At 38.9% G+C, this 22,958-nt stretch overlaps 1 protein-coding gene across 2 annotated transcripts in view; it reads left to right on the top strand.

The window, feature by feature from the left end:
- The window catches only part of chrnb5a (cholinergic receptor, nicotinic, beta 5a), a 50,313-nt gene that overhangs the window by 23,301 nt on the left and 4,054 nt on the right, over positions 1–22,958 (top strand). The window contains exons 1-5 of one of the 2 annotated variants that reach the window (XM_019260612.2): positions 13,853–13,931; positions 18,912–19,057; positions 21,393–21,437; positions 21,555–21,664; positions 22,154–22,680. In XM_019260612.2, the coding sequence (XP_019116157.1) occupies positions 13,886–13,931; positions 18,912–19,057; positions 21,393–21,437; positions 21,555–21,664; positions 22,154–22,680 (874 nt within the window). In that variant the 5' untranslated portion in view covers positions 13,853–13,885. Of the gene's footprint in view, positions 1–13,852; positions 13,932–18,911; positions 19,058–21,392; positions 21,438–21,554; positions 21,665–22,153; positions 22,681–22,958 lie in introns of those variants that run through there. The other variant, XM_027282414.1, reaches the window with a different exon arrangement.

Here is a 22,958-nt window from a genome sequence, read left to right as displayed (position 1 = left end):
CATGTCGACACTGTGAGCAGCACAGCAGAGGGCACAGCAGTTTCGCGCCCAAACTCCGTCACCGTGTCAAGTCGTAACAGCAAGTAACACAGCACATGTTTGTTTGTGACAGGAGATACAAAGGACAAGAGAACCAATATAGATGTTACTGAAAAAAAAACAAAACAAAACAGTGATATGACTCTAAAAATAAAGGTCAAGTATGGGAGGCTGATTCACCAATGGACGGGAAGATCCCCTGAAAACTTTGGGACAAACCTAAGGCAGGGACAGTCACGTATTACTGACCTTGTCGACACTGTGAGCAGGACAGTGCGCGACCAATCGTACTGTTCAGTAACACGCAACAATGTGCAAACCTCACCGTGTCAGTAACACAGCACATGTTGTGTACGAGGAGATCCACAGCAGAGAAACAAATTGGTTAACTTGAAAAAAAAAACAAAACAGTGATATGACCTCAATTAAAAGGTCAAGTATGGAAGGCTGATTCACCATGACGGGTAGATCCCCCTGAAAACTTTGGGACAACCTAAGGCAGGGACAGTCACGATTACTGATCATGGTCGACACTGTGAGCAGGCACACATGTGCGCGACCACAATCCGTAACCGTGCAGTAACACAGCCACTGTTGTGACGGGAGATACAAAGACAGAGAAACAAATAGATGTTAAACTGAAAAAAAAAACAAACAAAAACAGTGATATGCCTAAAATTAAAAGGTCAAGTATGGAGGCTGATTCACCAAATGACGGGTAAGGATCCCCCATGAAAACTTTGGGACAACCTAGGCAGGGACAGTCACGATTACTTGACCATTGTCGACACTGTGAGCAGGACAGTGTGCGACATCTCGTCACCGTGCCGTACCACAGCACATGTTGTGACGAGGAGATACAAAGACAGAGAAACAAATAGATGTTAACTGAAAACACAAAAACAAAACAGTGATATGACTAAATTAAAGGTCAAAGTATTGGAAGGCTGATCACCAATGACGGGTATAAATCCCCTGATCCCCCTGAAAACTTTGGGACAAAAAAACCTAAGGCCAGGGACAGTCACGATTACGTGACCTTGTCACACTGTGAGCAGGCACAGGTGCGCGACAACTCCGTCTACATCGTGAGTAACAGACCGAACTCTGATTGTGACGGGAGATACAAAGACAGAGAAAAACAAATAGATGTTAACTGAAAAAAAACAACACAAACACAGTGATATGGACTCTAAAATTAAAAGGTCAAGTATGGAAGGCGATTCACCAATGTCGGTGGTAAGATCCCCCTGAAACTTTGGGACAACCTAAGGCAGGGACAGTCACGATTACTTGAACCTTGTCGACATCGTGAGCAGGCACCAGTGCGCGACAATCCGTATGTACGTAACACCGTGACACCCGTAGTAACACAGCAATGTTGTGACGAGGAGTACAAAGACAAGACAAGAAACAAATAGATGTTAACTGAAAAAAAACAAAACAAAACAGTGATATGACTCTAAAATTAAAAGGTCAAGTATGGAAGGCTGATTCACCAATGACGGGTAAGATCCCCCTGAAAACTTTGGGACAACCTAAGCAGGGACAGTCCGATTACTTGATCTTGTCGACACTGTGAGCAGGCACAGTCGCGGACAACTCCGTCACCGTGCAAACACAGCACATGTGTGACGGAGATACAACGACAGAGAAACAAATAGATGTACTGAAAAAAACAAAACAAAAACAGTGATATGACTCTAAAATTAAAAGGTCAAGTATGGAAGCTGATTCACCAATGACGGGTAAGATCCCCCTGAAAACTTTGGGACAACCTAAGGCAGGGACGTCACGATTACTTGACTGTCGACACTGTGAGCAGGCACAGTGTGCGACAACTCCGTCACCGTGCAGTAACACAGCACATGTTGTGACGGGAGATACAAAGACAGAGAACAAATAGATGTTAACTGAAAAAACAAAACAAAACAGTGATATGACTCTAAAATTAAAAGGTCAAGTATGGAAGGCTGATTCACCAATGACGGGTAAGATCCCCCTGAAAACTTTGGGACAACCTAAGGCAGGGACAGTCACGATTACTTGACCTTGTCGACACTGTGAGCAGGCACAGTGCGCGACAACTCCGTCACCGTGCAGTAACACCAGCACATGTTGTGACGGAGATACAAAGACAGAGAAACAAATAGATGTTAACTGAAAAAAACAAAACAAAAACAGTGATATGACCTAAAATTAAAAGGTCAAGTATGGAAGGCTGATTCACCAATGACGGGTAAGATCCCCCTGAAAACTTTTGGGAAAACCTAAGGCAGGGACAGTCCCGATTACTTGACCTTTGTCGACACTGTGAGCAGGCACAGTGCGCGACAACTCGTCACCGTGCAGTAACACAGCACGTGTGACGGAGGAGATACAAGACAGAGAAAACAAATAGATGTTAACTGAAAAAAAAAACAAAACAGTGATATGACTCTAAAATTAAAAAAGGTCAAGTATGGAAGGCTGATTCACCAATGACGGGTAAGATCCCCCTGAAAACTTTGGGACAACCTAAGGCAGGGACAGTCACGATTACTTGACTTGTCGACACTGTAGCGGCACAGTCTGCGACAACTCCGTCACCGTGCAGTAACACAGCACATGTTTGACATGAGATACAAAGACAGAGAAACAAATGATGTTAACTGAAAAAAAAAAAAACAAAACAGTGATATGACTCTAAAATTAAAAGGTCAAAGTATGGAAGGCGATTCACAATGACGGTAAGATCCCCCTGAAACTTTGGGACAACCTAAGGCAGGGACAGTCACGATTACTTGACCTGTCGACACTGTGAGCAGGCACAGTGCGCGACAACTCCGTCGGTACCGTCACAGCACAGCTACACTACAGCACATGTTGTGACGGGAGATACAAAGACAGAGAAACAATAGATGTTAACTGAAAAAAAACAAAACAAAAACAGTGATATGACTCTAAATTAAAAGGTCCAGTATGGAAGCTGATTCACCAATGACGGGTAAGATCCCCCTGAAAACTTTGGGACAACCAAGGCAGGGGACAGTCACGATTACTTGATCCTGTCGACAACTGTGAGCAGGCACAGTGTCGCGACAACTCCGTCACCGTGCAAGTAACACAGCACATGTTGTGACAGAGATAACAAAGACAGAGAAACAATAGATGTTACTCGAAAAAAAACAAAACAAACAGTGATATGACTACTAAATTAAAAGGCAAGTATGGAAGGCTGATTCACCAATGACGGGTAAGATCCCCCCTGAAAACTTTGGGACAACCTAGGCAGGGACAGTCACGATTCTTGACCTGTCGACACTGTGAGCAGGCACAGTGCGCGACAACTCCGTCACCGTGCAGTAACACACGCACATGTTGTGACGGAGATACAAAGACAGAGAAACAAATAGATGTTTAACTGAAAAAAAACAAAACAAAAACTTGATATGACTCTAAAATTAAAAGGTCAAGTATGGAAGGCTGATTCAACCAATGACGGGTAAGATCCCCCTGAAAACTTTGGGACAACCCTACGGCAGGGACAGTCACGATACTTGACCTTTCGAACACTGTGAGCCGGCACAGTGCGCGACAACTCCGTCACCGTGCAGTAACTCACAGCACATGTTGTCGGGAAGATACAAAGACAGAGAACAAATATGTTAACGTGAAAAAACAAAACAAAACAGTGATATGGACTCTAAAATAAACGACCTCTCTCTTATATGCAAATATTCTTCAGAACACAGAACCCATTTTATTCTAAAGAACCTGGAACGGGAACTCTTATTTGCTACATTAATATTCAGCAAATCAAATGTCATAACACCTGCTGAACAGATCAAGCTTTATATCCCCAATAAAGGTAAGGTGGAGTAGTTACCTAATTAATTATTTTTCCATAACAGCCATCAGGCCCCTCCATCACACTAACGATATTAAAACAAGCTAACAGCTATTTATTGATAGCAAACTGTGTTAGGACTAACAGTTAGTATTGTTCTGTCAATAGACAAATAAATTTTTAATGACATTATCTTCATTGTACCTCCGTCTTGGTCTGTTGTTTTTCTCCTCCTCTTCGTCTTTCTTCCATCTCGCACTGAACCGCAGAGTGTTGGTCATTTTTCTATTATTATATACATCCTATACACTATCTATTAATATTATTAAATAAATATTAATTATAGTGTATTATTAAATTAACTATTTATTCTCCTTTCAGATCGCCTCGTGCCTTCACTACTCAATTTAGGACATAATGGTTCCCTTCCTTGTCACATGTGAAGTCAATGTATTAATAACTGTTAGGTCAAAATCAAACACAAATGGCCTCAGGGGTGTTACATCCTCAACAATTAGACCCTTGAAAAAGATGGAAAACCCTCCCAAAGGAGAGATAATCAACACAACGGATACATTGGTGTGTACGGGCAAATCGTTTTTATTATTATTTATGCATGACCCTTTTGGCACATAGTAACACAGCCACCTTAGAGACTAACAGTTGTTGTTTTTTAAAAGAAGGAAAAGAAACAGAACACTACATTTCTGTATGTTGTGGTAATGACATTTTAGAAAACCACAAAAATAATGAATTTACATTTCTTTTTTGAAACTTTTAAAGGATGGACAGAACATTGTTCTGAACGGTAACATAAATCAAGTATAAATAAGGCATTATATCATTCACTGTGAAACTGGAGAGTAAACTGATTGTAGCTGTTCACTGTCATGATGAATTCAGAGTCGTACCATTTAGCGACAGGAGCGGCAAACAAACATAAAATCATAACGTGTTTGCAGGTTTTGCTGTCCTTTGTTTTTTTATAATATTTAACTTATCACACCAGGGTATACTACGTATTGTAATTAAAAATATACATCTAGTGGTACACTGTAAATCTCATTAGATACATTTTGTGCTTACACTACAGATGGGATGAGACAGAGTTTTAACATCTCCACTAAATGACCATTACTTAAAACACCCAACTACTACAGGAGTATTGAAGGACATGTAATTAGGGTAAATTTAACAGATTGTACAACTGTAATGAAATTCAATGTGTATTCATGTCTTTATATAGAACAGCGGGAATTAATAAAAATGACTTTAAATTTAATATATTTTCATTTTTATACAATTTGTTTGAATTCTTCGAGATACCCCAAGACTTGAATGAATGATCTGCATCCAGCTAAACAATTTGTTGGGTCTACCAAGGCTACAAATCTTCACCATTCATCATTTTCCAGTATATACACTCTCTATAAATCTGATTATGGATGGGTTTTGTCATATATTTTAGTACACAGGAGAGTCAGTGTGTGTTTGTGTGTGTGTGTGTGGTGTGTGTGTACTACTATGATGTATATATGTTCACGTGTAATGTAATTAGTGCTCTTTATTCAGAAAACCCTCATGTCCATCTACTTTCAGGATCTGGTTATTATAGACACAGATTAAATGTTAAATATAAATTTTCAATTTATCATCACAGTAACAGTGTTACACACATTAGTAGCTGTAAACCTCAGCATTAGAAAATACATACGGGGTTTGGTGCTTACATAAGGAGATAACATTTATAATCATCACTTAAAGTTACATAGTTGTTTTTGGTGCTGTTGTTTCCCAGTATATTAGTGTGTGTGTGAATGGGTGTATAAGAGCATTAACTAAAGAATTTTGTAAGAAGGCGCTTTATGAAGTTCAGTCCATTTCCTTGTATGTTTACGGGCAGATCGCTTATCCAATAGGCGGCGACGTCGACGTAAGATCAGCGCTCATGTGGCGTCTAATGTATAAATGTCTATGTGCGAGACAGTGACAGAGAAATATTATAACTTTTTGGGTTATTGTCAAAATCATTGACAATAGTTACTGTATTTGACACCGTGGGATACATAAATCCATAAAGCTGCTAGATGGTGATGTTTGACATGGTGTCATGATCAGATCAGAGTATGATGACAAAGATGCGGTTGCCATGGCAGCGTCCGCTATTTTCACACATTCCGTGGCTACATGGACGCTAACTTTACCTCATTTTAGCCAAATGTCACATTAACTTTGCGTTTTTGCCTCAAAATTATTTAAATAAATAAATAATAATAATGTTAATATTAACACCATTACAGTAACTAACTAATGCTGATATGATAAACTAGCGTCAGCTACCTATGGCCGGCAGTTAGAACAAGTAGCTAACTTTATACTAATTAAAATCATTTGCAGTCCTCACTTACCCAGACCAACACTGAGAAGGATAAAAGGAGTAAACCCTTCATTTTGATGTGTTTATCTTCCAATTAATGGTGATGCTAAAGCAAATGCAGTGACGAACTTCAAACCTTGGAAAATATGCTACAGCTTGTGACGCTGCAGTTACTTCCTGTTTATATTGTTGTTTGTTTTTTGATTGGACATAATGTTTCCTACAATTAATTTACACTTTTCTATGTGTAAGTATGAGACTAACATAAAATAAGAATATATACGATGAGATGTTCCTGAAGATTTAATAAATCTTAATTTTAATAAATAGTTTGATTTATATCACACACACACACACACATATACACGCAGGCTCACACTTAGTAATGGATTTATGAATAGCTGGTCCAGACATCACCACACAAAGCCCAAGGTTCACATTATAATGAAAGAACTAATTTTATTTGGGAATATAGGTTGCAGACTTAATATCAAGGGACTGGTAATGGGTCTTGTATTATTACCTAATCTCTAGGCACTGTGCAAAATATTTCTTATTATTTCAGTTGATAGTGTGATTTATTTATTTTAATCTAATCATCCACACAGTGAAACCAGGGTCATGCAATATTCAAGCATAACATTCATGTATACAACGCATGGAGAGTGCCCCCCAGCAGGTTGATCTGTCCAATAACACAAGACATTAGGATTGTTACAGAAAGCAATAGGATGCACAAACATATAATTGTTTCTTTGGTTGTCACTTCAATACCACGATCTGTTTTCAGACTGTAGTGCCATAATGTTACTGTTAATAGCCACTATTTCATTTAGAGTTATTAGGTTGCTGTAGCTATCTAGAAATAAATATCCATTTCTGTATTTTTGTATATTTTTTTCAGGCTGTAACCTTTTTGGGAAACCCTATTTCAAGCATACAAAATGTAATTAAAGAGGTCATATACAATTCTATGTGGATCTATGGGAAAATGTAATGGGCCATAGAAATGAGTGTAAGTGTATCAACCTTTACACCAGTCATACAGGTGTAGTGGTTAATTAGCTGATGTATCACTGACATGAATAGTGATGGTATGAAACAGATCCAGGCTGCTGTCATTATGTATCAGTAGTGGCAGGTGTCGAGTCAGCTAATCTGCCTACACTGAGTTGAAACACTTGCAAAACATCTGGATATATCTGTATCTATATCTGGAAATGGAGTAAATCATGCCAGTGAAGAAAACAGGTTAAGGTCAAATCTACATTTTGTTGTGTTGTTAAAAGCAAGTCCATCTTTAGAAATTAATATGTTTAACCTGGGAGTGAAAAAGGGATCAACGTTGAGTGAGCAGGAAAAGGTTCTGTCTATACATGTATACATGTGTGTCCTTTCATATGTGCACATTTTAAGATGCTATGAAACTAATTATTTTGCTATAATAAGCAAAGAGTCACACAGACACACATGCATGCACATCTGTTGCATAAGAAACCACATTTGAACACACACACAATAAAACCTAGGTTAATATGATGATGAACATGCACAGGAGAAGGACTAAAAAGCTCTGGGGCTTGGATGACTGAGACATATTACACCTGTTACACTTCTGTGTAGTTCTTTAAGTCCTCGAAAAGAAACTACCTCCAAAACTGACTGCATGCAAAATAAAACAATTCACATTGAAAAACACATCTTGAGACCTGTCTCTCAACGGGTTTTTCAACAGTTTTACTTGGTCTTGTCTTGGTCTTCGACAAAGGATACTTTATTTCAAGATCAGTCGAGACCACAACCGAAGGGATTTACTTTGATTGGATGTCAAACTTCCTGCTTCAAATGTGTAACGACCCATTTCTAATGATGCTGTCACCCCAGACTCGCACATGCTCAAAGAAAATGTATGACAGGAGAAGAAGCTTACTGAGATGACTAGAACCACGTTAAACATTTATCATCAATTCGAAAGGAAGCATTTCAAAGCGCGAGTTAAGCTAAAGTGTAAGTGAGTCTCTTTTAAGAGACTGTGAATAATAGCTACCTATGTACAAACTGTATGGTCCTGATGATCCGTCTTATCCTGCCTTGGTCTCGAAACCCCAAATTCTTGGATGTGTCTCATCTGTCCTTGGTCATGACTTCAGGTGGTCTTGACTACAACACTGGTATAAAGTAAAATGAATAAGCCTTTGTGGACAAAATTTGATTCACAAAACTGTGTATAACTTCATATCTACAACACAAATCTCCTGCAACACAGTTCAAAATACAACCATTCTGGACATTGAAAATGGTAAATGTACCTGTTCTTCAATGTTATTGTCACTGCCACATGTACAGAACATACAGAGAATTGAATTATTGTTTTCCTTATATTGCTGGCGCAAACAAGCAATAAACATAAAAATATTAAATGTATACAGGTGTAAAGAGATTTAAAAAATAAGAATATATATTCTTGTGTTGGCTTCCAAACACTTTTATAAAGATTTAAAACATTTTATAAACCAAGTCCGGTTTATTTGCCAAACAGTTGGGCTGAACTAAGGTCCCGACTCCCAAGACAGATAGCCAATCATAGTTTAGGATAATAGGGTGGCACATGGGATGGCCATTCATGTTCCAAGGTTAGCCACCTCTGCATACACTGACTGCCGACTTGTGTTATACAATATTAATAGTGTTCTGCAATACTTGTTGCCACAAATTATAACAGAGTTGTATAATAATTGCATTTAGGTCCAAGTATTTGTCATATTCCATTGCTTATCTTCTAATTTAATTCAAACAGAATTGATGTAAAATATTGGAATGTTGAGCTACATGATAAAACCTGAAGTCTGAACTAAAAGCTTTGGCAGGACATCAGTGAATTCTTCTTCACAGTCATCACCTGCAACTGAACCCTTCAACCATACCATAAAAATAAGATTGGCATGTTTTGTGCTGAGAAACAACATGAGATGTTGGGTCTAGTGAACTGATGTCTTTGGGCCTGATGTTTGTGTTTGATCTGTACAACTCGCCTTATCAGGTCTGCGGACGAGAGCACTGGATTCCTGCAGGCTTCAGTCTTGGACTCTATCTGCCTCACACTCAAGTTAATTTACCCTATCACCACATCCCACACCTAGCATTGCTATGCTAGACTCAGATCTACTCCTGTTTCCCAGCCTCAAGCCTCAGGCTGATTTGTACATATCTTGTACTCCTATAGCTCTGATTCACCCACAGGAAGATAAAAAGGTGAGCTCTTATTTTACTGACTTTCAGGAGCACCGCATGGATTTTAAACATAAAGTTTATTGGTCATGATGAGTACCTTTTCAACCTCTAAGGGAGGAGCCATTGGTGTTGTAATAATTATATATTATATATAATATATATATATATATTTTCTTCCATTATGTGTTTCAATGTATCATCTCTTCCAAATGAAACTAAGCATGAGGTAAACCAAACAAATGCAAAGATTTAGTCTGTGACACGGCTGCTGTTGCAGCTGGTCCAGCAGGTTTTTCTTTTCTCTGAGAGAATGACAATCCTCCATTGGAGGTGATCATTGGCTAACATTAACATCCTCAGCCAGGTGTGTGTGTGTTTATAAATGGGAGGGGAGGCTGTTTGCTCCAGACACAGCAATCTTTGCAACATGCACAGTCAGCAGATCTTATTAAGGTAAATAAATATTAAACACCAACAAGCACAGAGCTCTAACAGTGCAGTAGGAGAAATAGTATGTTGATATATTGATCCCACCAAACACAGTGTGTCCTAACATAAATATTTCATATGACAGGTATCACCTTGGCACTTTTATTTAGCAGCCTGAACCTGCCTGTATGAAAGAGAAAGATAGTGATGGAGCCGTAGCGTTAGAGACAGGGGGTGTTATGAATTGCTGTAAGCTGTGGTGTGCTCGTGCCAGTTAACTTGGCTGAAGCAGAGACACACTTCCATTATGGCAGATTGAAATCTCCAGTGGGCCGTGTGAAGGAGTAATATGTTAGTTATATTTCCCAGATTGTGAGGGATTTATGGACATGCTAAAAACCCTTAAACAATGACACGGGTAAATCTCGCATAAGTTCTTGTTTTGAGATCATTGTTTCTGTTTTAAGAGATTGTGTGTGTGTGTGTGTGTGTGTGTGTGTGCATGTGTGTGTGAGGTGTGGTGTATATGCATGAATTCACATGCTTCGCATCAAAAATAACTGAACAGAAATAGGAAAAAAAGATTAAGAAAATGTGTTTAAATGTATTTCTTTTGTTTGTTTGTTTGTTTGACAGGAGAAGATGTTCCCATGAGGTTAATTGTTTTTTTATTTATATATATTTATATCTTGTGCAAATGAAAGAACCTCTCAATCCCCCTGGCCCAGAAAAATCTATGCTTGGGAATGTTAGCCACTGAATCTGTAATGGTTTATTCATGTGCAAGAAGCACAAATGTCCAAAGGAAGTGCAGTCTTTTCATGTCTTCTCCTCTTTATTGCTTTCACACCCGAGCCGTTCTCTCTTTTCACTGTGACTTCTGCAGAGAGGCATTTGACATGACTCTCCTCTTAGTGTGATGGCAAATCATAGTCACATGCACACAGTCCAACTGTTAAAAATACTCCTGGTATGAGTAAACCGTCTCACAAACTCACACACACGTGCAACATAACTGAATATTCTGTATTGTGGCTCTGAGGTAGATGATTAGCTCCTCTGTCTCCTAACAAAAAAAATACAGTAAGTCACAAGGTAAAAAATAATGACAATGACATGATTTGTTATTCTTTAGATATTTGAGATGCTGTTATCTTACGGTGATGATTTTGACACTCAGAGACAGTTTTCATGTTTCATCTGCTGAAGGGAAAAAGTTTCTCTGTGTTCACTTGAAATCTCTGTTACAAGGTCCAGTGTGTAACATTTAAGGGTATGCATTGACAGAAATGAAATATCATTTTCATAACTATGTTAAGTGTTAAATCACCTGAAAATAATAAGAAGAATAGGGAGTAGGTCCTCTTCAATGGAGTTAGATATTTTGACCCACTTTGTTTCAATAGCAGCCCAGAAGGGACAAACCAAACATTGGCTCCATATGGGACCTTTCACGTTTACTACATGAAATGTCCTTTTCACGTTTTTGTTCATGTTTGACAGCCACTGTAGGTTCTCCTTCATGCTTGGACCGAGAGAGGTGAGGTCAGAGAGGTGACGGGTTTTCAGTTGGTTGCAGTCTGAAACTTCACCACTAGATAGCACTAAAATCTACACACTGCATCTTTAAAGACTCGTAGGTACAAAGATAATTTTTTGACATCCCAACTAGTTTGGAAGCCAATAACACGGACAGTGAAATAAGAGGATCTTGGGTCTAGCAATTGAACTTTTGAAATAGAAAATATGCCTGTATAGATCCTGGATTAGAGTCTTCTTCTTCTCCTTTCACACCTGACACTTTTCTCCACCCGTTCCAACCTGCCTGCACACGCTTCTTCACCTCTTTTCTGCACTCTCCATTGCTCTGGACTGTTGAGCCTAAATACTTCAAATCCTCCACCTTCTTTATCTCTTCTCCCTGTAACCTCACTCTTCCACTTGCGTCCCTCTCATTCACACACATGTACTCTGTCTTGCTGTGGCTAACCTTCATTCCTCTCCTTTCCAGGGCGAACCTCCACCTCTCTAACTTCTCCTCCACCTGTTCCCTGCTCTCACTACAGATCACAATGTCATCTGCAAACATCATAGTCCATGGAGATTCCTGTCTAACCTCGTCTGTCAGCCTGTCCATCATCATAGTGAACAAGAAGGGGCTCAGAGCTGATCCCTGATGCAGTCCCACCTCCACCTTGAACTCCTCTGTCACACCTACAGCCCTCATACTGCGGTGTTCTGCGTGACGCATATGGACTTTTGAATAGAACATGATAAAGGCACACACATACACACATATTATGCACAAACACATAGACACATGAAGGCATACACATAGACATACAAAATACACGAACGCACAGATTACACAGCTAGGACAGTATTGAATGTCCAGACTCCAGACTTCCTCAGATCCTGGATTAGAGTAATAAAACAATATCATTCATTTTTCATAACAACCTAAGCTTATCCGATTATTATTCAGCTGGCTGAAGCCAATCCCAACTGACATTGGGAGAGTGGCGGGGTGCAACCTGAATATGTCATCAGTTCATCACAGGGCTGACACATAGAGATGAACAACAACAAAGTTCACATTCGTACATATCGGTGGACAATGCAGATGTAGAGTGAACATGCAAACATGCAAAAGGTTGGTTAGGACCTAGAACCTTTGTGCTGTGAGGTAACAGCTGCACCATCAATGAATGTATATTATATTACTAATTTTTATTAAGTATTTGTACATTTATTTTTCTTTTAAAAGAGGTTATAGAATTTGTTTGTGGAAAAATATCAGCAGGAAGTCAGAAGCAGAGTGCCTGTGTGGATCTGATAGATTTTACAGTCTTGTTAATTGTCAGGGAACTTTACAGCACTCAGAAATGACATGTTATGTTCAGTGCTTTTATTATTATATTTTCAGTGAGATGTTTTTCACAGAGCAAAGAAAAGAAATCCTCTCCCCACCCCTCCTCTACTCACTATGACAACATCTGCTCACAGCTGGCATTCAATGCGTATCTGCTTATGCCATTTCAAAACATATTCCGGTGATCATAATGCTTGTCTTCAAACTAAGCTCACTTTGAGCAAACTTGCGCCTAAACAATCTTCTTGTGCTTCTTAGAATGGATCTTCTGTGCTGTCAGAGTAGTAGTGTACAGTAGTGTTGTGGCTTCGTGTGCGTTTTCTTCTCAGTATTCTTCAAGTTTGGGTTCACTTGGTGTCATGAAAAGTAGGCTATCTAAACACCACTGGCAGAACAGAAGCCATCTAGAGCCAAATGGCAGCTGAACATCACTTCAAGCCGTGACGTGAATTTTTTCCACTCAAGGAGCGCGCACACACACTCTCCCCTCTCCACCCCCACATCTCTTTTTCCTCCCGCTTCTCCTCCGGGCAACACGGACTTTTCATGGAAAATCCTTCCCGGCTTCATTGTGGACTTCAACTGAAGTAGTTACCCCAGAGGAGCCGATTTACAACAAGCGTCTTGACGGTGCGCACCGCACTTTGAGCGACTGCGCCGATTTCTTCACACTGTCCGCGCTTCATCAGGAGCTTTAACTCCACTCCTTAAATTTGGACTGTTGGATTTTTAACGAGAGGTTTAAATGTCACCGTGGCTGGTTTGTGGCTGAAGCGGTGGCGCACAATGGCCAGCCCAACAAAGCTATAAAACAAAGGACCAACATGTTGTGTTTGGGAAATAAACATTTTCTACAATTGACCTGTTCATTATATTAGCCAAAGTTTACTCGTGTATTTCTGCGACCATCAGCCGGAGTGTGAGGCAACCAGCGCACAGAGGAGAAGAGAAGAGAGGCACAAGAGAGAAGGCTTACTGTGTCACGACGGAATATAAATACTGAATATTTTCCCTGTTTTCACTCAAGACACTTCTTCTTCTTCTTCTTCTGTTTTTTGGAGGACAGTATAAAAAAGTGGCAAGTTTGTCCAGGGACAGCAGAGAGGAGATGACTACCAGCACTGTTCTTCTGCTCTCCATTCTCTCTCTCGCAAGTGAGTTCTTTTATATTCTTTAAATATCCCAAAGTATGGATATGTGAGGCAACATAATATATCCCCCAAAATAAATACAAGTGTTCTGTCTAAGGCTAAATACTTTCTGTAAGCTTTAACCACCATGTACAGCAGCTATACTTGAATATAATGCTGTCCATAGTGCTGATATACACATCATGCAAAATATTTTATTATTTTATTTTACAAAAAGATGAAGGTATTCTCTCTCTCTCTCTCTCTCTCTCTCTCTCTCTCTCTCTCTCTCTGCTGTCACTGGTTAATGAAATGTTGCTGTGAGAAGACAGACATCAAGTTTTGCTATAATATGTCCCAACATGTTAGTCACTGAATCACACAAAGTGCTGGATCGTATGTTGCTTAATATACACAATGTAGAGTAACAATATAGCCCATACTTTATGTTTCCAAATGTTTCGGTACATGAATGCAACATGACACCATGAGGAGCTAGTGCTAACTTTATCAAATCAGATCAAATCAAATTTTATTTGTATAGCCCAAAGTCACAAAGTACATTTGCCTCAGAGGGCTTTACAATCTGTACAGGGACTGACACCCTCTGTCCTTAGACCCTCGGTTCGAGTGAGGAAAAACTTGCCCACAAAAAACCTTTAACAGGGAAAAAAGGTGGAAGAAACCTCAGGAAGAGCCACAGAGGAGGGATCCCTCTCCCAGGACGGACAGACGTGCAATAGATGTCACGTGTACAGGACAAATCAACACAAACATATTGTACAATTACAATGACTGATAAAATGACAATGAATTACAATGAATGATAAAATGACCACAGTAGCAGTGGAACCTGTGATAGAGATAGAGAGACACAGATGCACATCAGCAGCAGCAAATCATTAATTAACTATACACTGTAATTGAGATATGACAGCAATAATTACAGTAATAATATATGAAGTGGACGTCATGCAGGATCACAGCAGCAGCCACGATCCATAAGAACCTGCTGGACGAGAGAGCACTCCGGGAAAGAAGTTTAGTTAGTAACATGGATTAACATGCGTTAATGAGACATGTTTACAGATGGTGGTGGTAATGGTGATGGAGGGAGAGAGACTGACTGATATCATGAGTTGAAGCTCTCTCAATGAAAACGCTCTCTTTTAGAAAAGTTTGACTATTGTTAACAGAAAAGCCAGTGACTCAACATCACCTAAGTGTCCTTAATAATAGCTAAGACCATGTCTTACCTAGATTTGTATTCTGTTTCACCTGACTTACATTGTTGGTCTGGACTTCGATGATAAATCTGAGTTTTTTCCTTATAACAAAAGAAAGAGACAAAAACTCAGAGGTCCCCTGTGGATCCCCAAAAAGGAGTTTTTGAATTAAAAGCAGCCTCAACACTCCTTGCAACAATGTATGCCTCAGAGACAGTGTTCTTAAAACTGTCGCGTTCTTACTCTTAAAATACTTGCAAGCAAAAGCCGATGGGCTCTTTGAATAATTCACATAGGATTATTTTATACCTACCAACAAGAAAGCTTTGTCTCCTGTCTTTTAGGGAGAACACTCGGATGTCTCCACGACTGTCCTAAAAGAAGAGCTTTTTGTTATCAACCTGACCTTGATTGTGTTTTTCTTCTTGACTTTGCATCTTATGAAACAGTATTAGCTCATAGTCTGTAGACTTAGGACAAAACAAAAAAGAAAAAAAATCTGAGCCATTTTGTAGAGCCATATCTGCTCTACAAAAACGACAGGACTCAGAGAAAAATTGTGACGACACGCAATGTAGTTGAGCACTATTCCGTAGCATCCATCAAGGCCAAGATACCTTGAAATCTAGGTTTAAATTATTCAAATGATATAATACACCAAGAAGGCACATAGCACTTCTCTATGTCTACCACCATGTGTTTGTGAGTGTTTGTATTTCCCTCAAGGCCAGAAGGCTTGGCCTTGTACTATACAATGATGTTTGGCACCATTCCGCAGTCCCAACATCAGTGTTTTAACTGAAGCTGCTTCTGCTGCTGCTGCTGCTGCTGCAAAAAAAAAAAAACACCAGTTCCAATATAATAAACAATATTTTTTATAGGTATACACATTTCATAGTGCATACATATAATACTGCCCCAAAATAGTGTCCACATATACCAGATTTTCTGTGCACTGTCAATTTTAAAGCCAATACAATACAAAAAGCCTTTTGTGCCTCCAGAGGGAGCTGCGTAAAATCAGACAAATTGCTGTCAGTGATGTCACTTGAGTCAGCGTTGGCTGGGTACCAATATGAAAATTAGGATATGAAAATTAAAACATTTTTTGGGTGTGGAGTTAGAAAGAATAAAGCTTACAAGACCAGGGTTGCCTGTGCCTTATCTCTGCTTTATCGGCATCTTGAGGCTACATTAGCTGTTACTAGTATAACACACCTGAATAGCTGACTAAACAAGAGGTGGTCAAGATGCATTGTGGGTTAAGATAGGCGCTGGGTATTGACAAGGTAGATGAATGCTTAGAATACAATATCTCTGGTTCTGCTGCATCAATTCTGATCTTTTTCCTTTTAAAACTGTCTGTCATTGTTATACTTAAAGAGTTGCAGTCATGTGTAAAAGCAAAAATATGTTGGAAAATAGTTGCTGAAAACATGTGAAAAGACTGAACAATATATTACTGAAATGTGGAGTTAGAGGTTTAAACAGTTTTTCACCAGTATTCAGTCCAGGATTTTTTGGGCGGTCCTGAAGGGTGGCTCGATGACACGCTGAGGCCACCCTGAGCATACCCCTACACCCCTAGCAGAGAGATAGAGAATAATTAATCTCACTCAGAGTGTTTCAGAGTTAGTCATGTCAGTTCTGATCTCATCTGACACGTTTCAGTTGCTTCAAAATTGCTGCTTGACTGCTCCCACAAGTGGGCGTGTGTTCCGCGTATTTAGTGGACACGCCCCCACGTTCCTGGAGCTGAGAATACTCTTTTGCTCATTTTTACCTGATTTTGACACCTGATTTCATAAACTTGTCGATATTTTTAATGCTTCAAATTGGCCATGTGGTTAATAACACTTTCTTTTTTGGTCTGACAAACCCAGAACACATATTTATTCTTATTTTACACTGACTTTTAATGTCAGATCTTCTTATCTAGCTTTAAGAAAATCCTGAAGTAGATTTTTATACCATAGCTAATTTTAGTGCAGTATTAAGACTTTTAGCCCATTTTATTTGTCTATACCATGTTACCCAATTACAATATTACTGTGCCCGGTACTTATCAAAAAGGTTCTTAATCATTTAAATATGTACTAATCTTTTGTACTGTGTTTTATTTCTAAGTCTTTTTGGGAAAGTTGTTACTCTCTTATTCCCCCTTATAACCCCTTGCCCTCTGTCCCCATACTTAAATATTTTCTTGGTGGTACCCACTAAGTATTTTGTTTATTGGTGCCCTGTATATACTAATGAATTTGTAATAATAAGAATAATAAGAATAATTTTCAGCAATCTAACCTGACTTAACTAACATCATTCCCTCACACAAATAGACTAATTATGTTCTTAATTAATGGCAAATATTTTATCTTCTGAAGTTAAAATAAACTGCAGACTGAAGTTCTATTAAGTTCTCATGGATTTCCTTGTGTCTCTGGCTTTCAAACAGCTGAAAATATTGGTGTTCACTGCGATTTGAAACAGCGGGGTGCTGTTGAAAAAAAGAACATCCATTTTTTCTTGGCCTTCCCTGCGTGTAATCTTACAACAACAGACAATTCATGTGGCACAGAGGGGCTGAAGCATTCCGGATATTAAACGCTTTCTGCACAGTTGTCAGTTTTGTTTGACAATGTAGACATAATGGCTGTGGAAGCTGGAGGAATGGGTCGAAAGCATTTTGCTTCTGACTTATTCATACGATCACTTTTACATAACCAATAATTTAGGGCTGAGGAAACACAAAGCTTCGGGGATCTTCTTGTAGGGATAGATGCATGACTGAATTTTGTTTGTTCTTTTGCTTTAAAACCCTGCAGTAGGACACACACACACACACACACACATACACACACACACACACACACACACACACACACACACACACACACACAAACACACATTTTAAAAAGAACACGTGATTTGTTCTTGTTGCCCTCTGGTACATTTAATTCATTTACAGCCAACTTGTTTATTGTTCATCATTCATGATGACAGGGGACTAAAAACATAGAGAGAAAATCATGGGTGGGAACAACAAACCACACGCACACAAATAATGTAAATAAGTAAACTGCCAGAATCAAAAGTAAATAAATAAATAAAGATTCATAATTAATAATTAATAAAATGCACCAAAAATAACACAAAAATAAATGTATGCATGAATTAATTTAGAATATGTGACATAAATTCATACTTAGTCATACTGTTTTTATTTCCTTCTGTTTTGACTAACCTTTGTAATAATCCCCCTGTTTGTTTCTGTTCCCATTTAATTTATTCATTTTTAAATGTATTTGTTCAAGAATATTAATATTCTATAAATACCCAATACATAAATACATATGTTTTGAGAAATAAATTGAGGGAAATGCAAATAATAAACTAATATTATCATTAGATAGATAGATAGATAGATAGATAGATAGATAGATAGATAGATAGATAGATAGATAGATAGATAGATAGATAGATAGATAGATAGATTGATTGATTGATTGATTGGAAATTCTTTCTTTCTTGGTATCTTAGGGTATTCATTTTTTTATTGAATCAAATATCAAATATCAAAATATATGGTAGTTTGACAATTCATAAAGCACTGCAACACAGGATCATGAAATGTTAATGTTTTGGCACTTTTAGTCCTCCATATATAAGTGTATCTACATTGTAAATATTTAACATGGAGCATGCATCCTAGGATTTATGGCACTTTAAAAATATAATGTATAATGTTTCCCTCTGTGTGGTCTGGATTGTCTGTCTGTAGGCAGCAGGGCAGAGAATGCAGAGGAGCGGCTGGTGAATTACCTGTTGGGTCCAGAGCGCTACAACAAACTGATCAGACCAGCTGTTAATAAGAGCCAGCAGGTCACCATCTCCATACAGGTGTCTCTGTCTCAGCTCATCAGTGTAGTAAGTATATTTGTGTATATATATAAGTATATGTGTGTTTTGTACAGACAAAACACACATTTGTACACAATACACAATACACATTCATTATACATTTTTAACATTACCCATTTGATAACAGTGACATCCTGATTGTGACAAAATGTTTATAGAAATAGACCCAAAAACATTTGATAAATCTTTTTTTACAGCTTGGTCACAATGCATAAACTGCACTTCTCTTTGTTTTGTTTTGTAACCTGGACCTGACAACTTGGATTACTCTCTCCTTTGGCTTTAAGCAATTCTTATGCAGTCTGCTTTTTGAATGTCTTTTCAGATTTCAGAGTCTTTATTCACATGCAGGCTGTTTACTTTGCACTTTGTTTTCTACGCTACACACTCATAACAAACATGTAGTAACTTTTTTAATTGAAAAAAACAAACAAAACACTATTCAGTCATTTATACATGTATACATAAGACCAGGCCTCACTGATTGCTTTGCAAAAACAAAAAACTTTTATAACTTTATCAACTTGATCATATTTTATTTTTCTTGATAGGCAAATGGCTTTACTTGTTTTTAGTGATTAACTTCTTTAGCCACTAACTATAGCTGCTGTTAGCAAGTTAGCTGAGCAGCTAAATTAGCCGTACTATCAGCTGACTGTACCAGGGACTGGTGGAGCACCAGCATCCATCAGTTAACTCCTTAAGTCACCAAAGGCTGAGGCAGAGAAGCCGAAAGGCCATTAGGGAGGGAAGAGAGGAAAATATGTAACTTTCCTTTACAACCAAAAAAAGCACTTAGACAGAAAAGGAAATTAATTTATGTTCCCTTTAAATAAAACTTTTGTTTTCTGGCAGCGAGTGCAATTACATAAGCACATGTTCTTATGACATGTGCCTACAGTATTACACTCTGCCATGTTGTAGCCTAGTCTGTCACTATGGTGGCTCCCTCCTACAGCTCTGGCAGTACATTACTGGTTGACGTAAAGGCATCACGACTGATACATCCAGTGCAAGAATGTCACCACAGACACTAAGTTTGAAAACTCCTGTATGCTGTGAAACACAGAGAGGTCAGCGTTGTGTGAACTTGTTTGGCAAGGGCTTGAATATAAGAGATGTTCATTTATATAAAAAAAGAAAAAGAAAAAAAAGTTGAGTTGGTTTGAATAATGCAGCTACATCAATATTACAAAACCACTGAGTAAATAAAAACACTGAATAAATATGACACCATTATATGTGTCATAATAAAAACTTTATGCCAATGTGTCATACTGCCAGAGAGAGAGGCATGCTGGTTAGGTGAACTGACAACTTAAAATTACTTGTAGGTCTGAATCTGTTTGTCTGTCTCTTGGAATTAGCTCTGTGATAGACAGGTGACCAGTTTAGAACGTGCATCACCTCATTCCCAAGGCATGCTGGGATAGGCTGCAGCCCTCCCTCAACACTGAACAGGATGAGCAACTTAGAAATTGGATGGATGGATAATTTTGGACATTTGGTTTTAAAAAAGTAATCCATCTCTGGATTATCTATGTTTTTGGGAAATTGAATGAAGACTGTTATCCACTGTGTGGCATGAACCCTAACACACTTTAATTCATCACAGCTGAGGTTCTCAAAGGCTGTGCTGTGGCACACTGATGTAAATTAGGTGTTAAAGCAGAGAGGAATTTTGAAAACATCCATCACATTTTAGTCTTCATCTCATAATATGTTTTCCTAAACATATGTTTTGTCACATCACTTATTACTTATCATTTCCCATTGCTAAGCCAAGCTCTGCAAATGACATCACACGCACAAGTCTTGTTCTCTGTATTTATCACATCAAAGTAGAAAAGGGAGTGGTTTAATGAACAGCCAACCAATGTTTTGAAGATAATTACTGACAGCAGCTAGCCTAATGTTGACCCCAGTCATGCAACATCACATATTTTTTTTTACTTCCTGGCACCGCCAGATTCCTCTGCGACGCCTTGCGTGGCATTCAGTCTGATATATTTTGACCTTAAATCAATTTATATCATATCATCAATATTCTGAAACTTTTGGCCACACATTTACATAGTGTGACACTGAAAGCCCTGCACAATAAACTGTAGTTTAGCTCTGTATGAAGTCTACCTTTTGTGATATTTGTAAAGGTGTTGGAAGGTATGTTGCTTTGCCCCAATTTTTTCCCCCACGTCCACTCCCTAAAGGTGTGCTTAAATATTTGGATTTGAGCTTTTGTGTGTCTTAAATCACTGCCAGAGCATTATAATAATTCAACCATATATCTTGTCAAATGAAAAAGATGCTCACAGTATGACAAACTATTGTTTGCTTGCAGAATGAGAGAGAACAGATCATGACGACCAACTTGTGGCTGTGTCAGGTACAACACAACTTTTCCAGCTACCCAGTGGACATACAGTGTTGAATATACAATATGTACAGTGTGTAGGTACGTTTATCATTGAGGGAGTTTATATATAAAACACTCTCTTTTCAGGAGTGGAATGACTACAGGCTGAGATGGGACCCAGAAAAATATGAAGGCATCAAGAAACTACGAATACCATCCAAACACATCTGGCTCCCTGATATAGTGCTCTACAACAAGTAAGTATGAGCTATGTCACCTCACCAAAGAGACGACCAGTTTGTCAATTTTGATTTTGGTGTTGTGGTTCCATGCTATTCTGAAGTCAGTGTAATTCAAAAATGCAACTAAATTGTTGGCCTGTGTGTGTGTGTGTGTGTGTGTGTGTGGTGGCCTCATACTAATGGATTACAGTATATCGTTTTACAGTATTAAGAGGTTTTCCAAGCAGAAAATCTGCTGCTAAAATACATGTTTTTCCATGGGGATTTTGTACTTAAAATGTTCTGCATTCTCTGAGGTGAAGGGGATTAGTACAAGCTTAATCAATGTTTGGTTTTAATATCACTTCAGCCAATCATGAAGGAGAGTTTGGGTTTGTCTGATTTCGGTCACTGCAATGAAGAGAAAGAATGTCTGCAGTGGTGCCTCATGAGTTAGCTGATTGCAAATCTGTGTCTCAATCCATGCACTCCCTAATCTTACATCTCACCCACTACCTCTTACAGTGCTGATGGCGTGTACGAGGTTTCCTTCTATTGCAATGCTGTGGTCTCCAACACAGGAGACATCTTCTGGCTTCCCCCAGCCATCTACAAGTCAGCTTGTGCCATCGAGGTGCAGAACTTCCCCTTCGACCAGCAAAACTGTACTCTCAAGTTCCGCTCATGGACCTACGACCACACGGAAGTGGATTTAATCCTCACAAGCGACTTTGCCAGCCGTGATGACTTCACGCCAAGCGGAGAGTGGGACATCGTCTCACTCCCGGCTCGCAAAAACGAGGACCCCAATGACATCACCTACCTGGATATCACCTATGATTTTGTGATCCAGAGGAAGCCGCTGTTTTACACCATTAACCTGATCATCCCGTGTGTGCTGATCACGTCGTTGGCAATCCTGGTGTTCTACCTGCCGTCAGATTGTGGGGAGAAGATGACGCTGTGTATCTCAGTGCTGCTTGCGCTCACTGTGTTCCTGCTGCTGATATCAAAGATAGTGCCACCCACCTCTCTCGCAGTGCCACTCATAGGTCAGTCATATTTATGTGTGTCCAATGCAAGTGTGTGTCGAGCTAAGAAAATTAAGGTTGTGAACTGATACCTACAGATCACTGAACCCGTGCAGAGAACCTTCATGTTTACCTGTAGTTTTGATAAATTCATGATCGTGTACATTTCTACAGCATTAATTCCATTGGTGTAACAACAGGCTCAGGTAACATTCACTACTATGTTGTTCTCACTCACAAATTGATTCCAGTCAGTTCCATTCTGATGTTTTTTTTGTTAAGCTGTTGTCAATCAGACT

The sequence above is a fragment of the Larimichthys crocea genome, chromosome X (genome assembly GCF_000972845.2).
Source record: "Larimichthys crocea isolate SSNF chromosome X, L_crocea_2.0, whole genome shotgun sequence".
Classification (NCBI taxonomy): domain Eukaryota; kingdom Metazoa; phylum Chordata; class Actinopteri; family Sciaenidae; genus Larimichthys; species Larimichthys crocea.
Note: the sequence above shows the minus strand (reverse complement) of the source record. Positions and strands in the feature narration are given on the sequence as shown.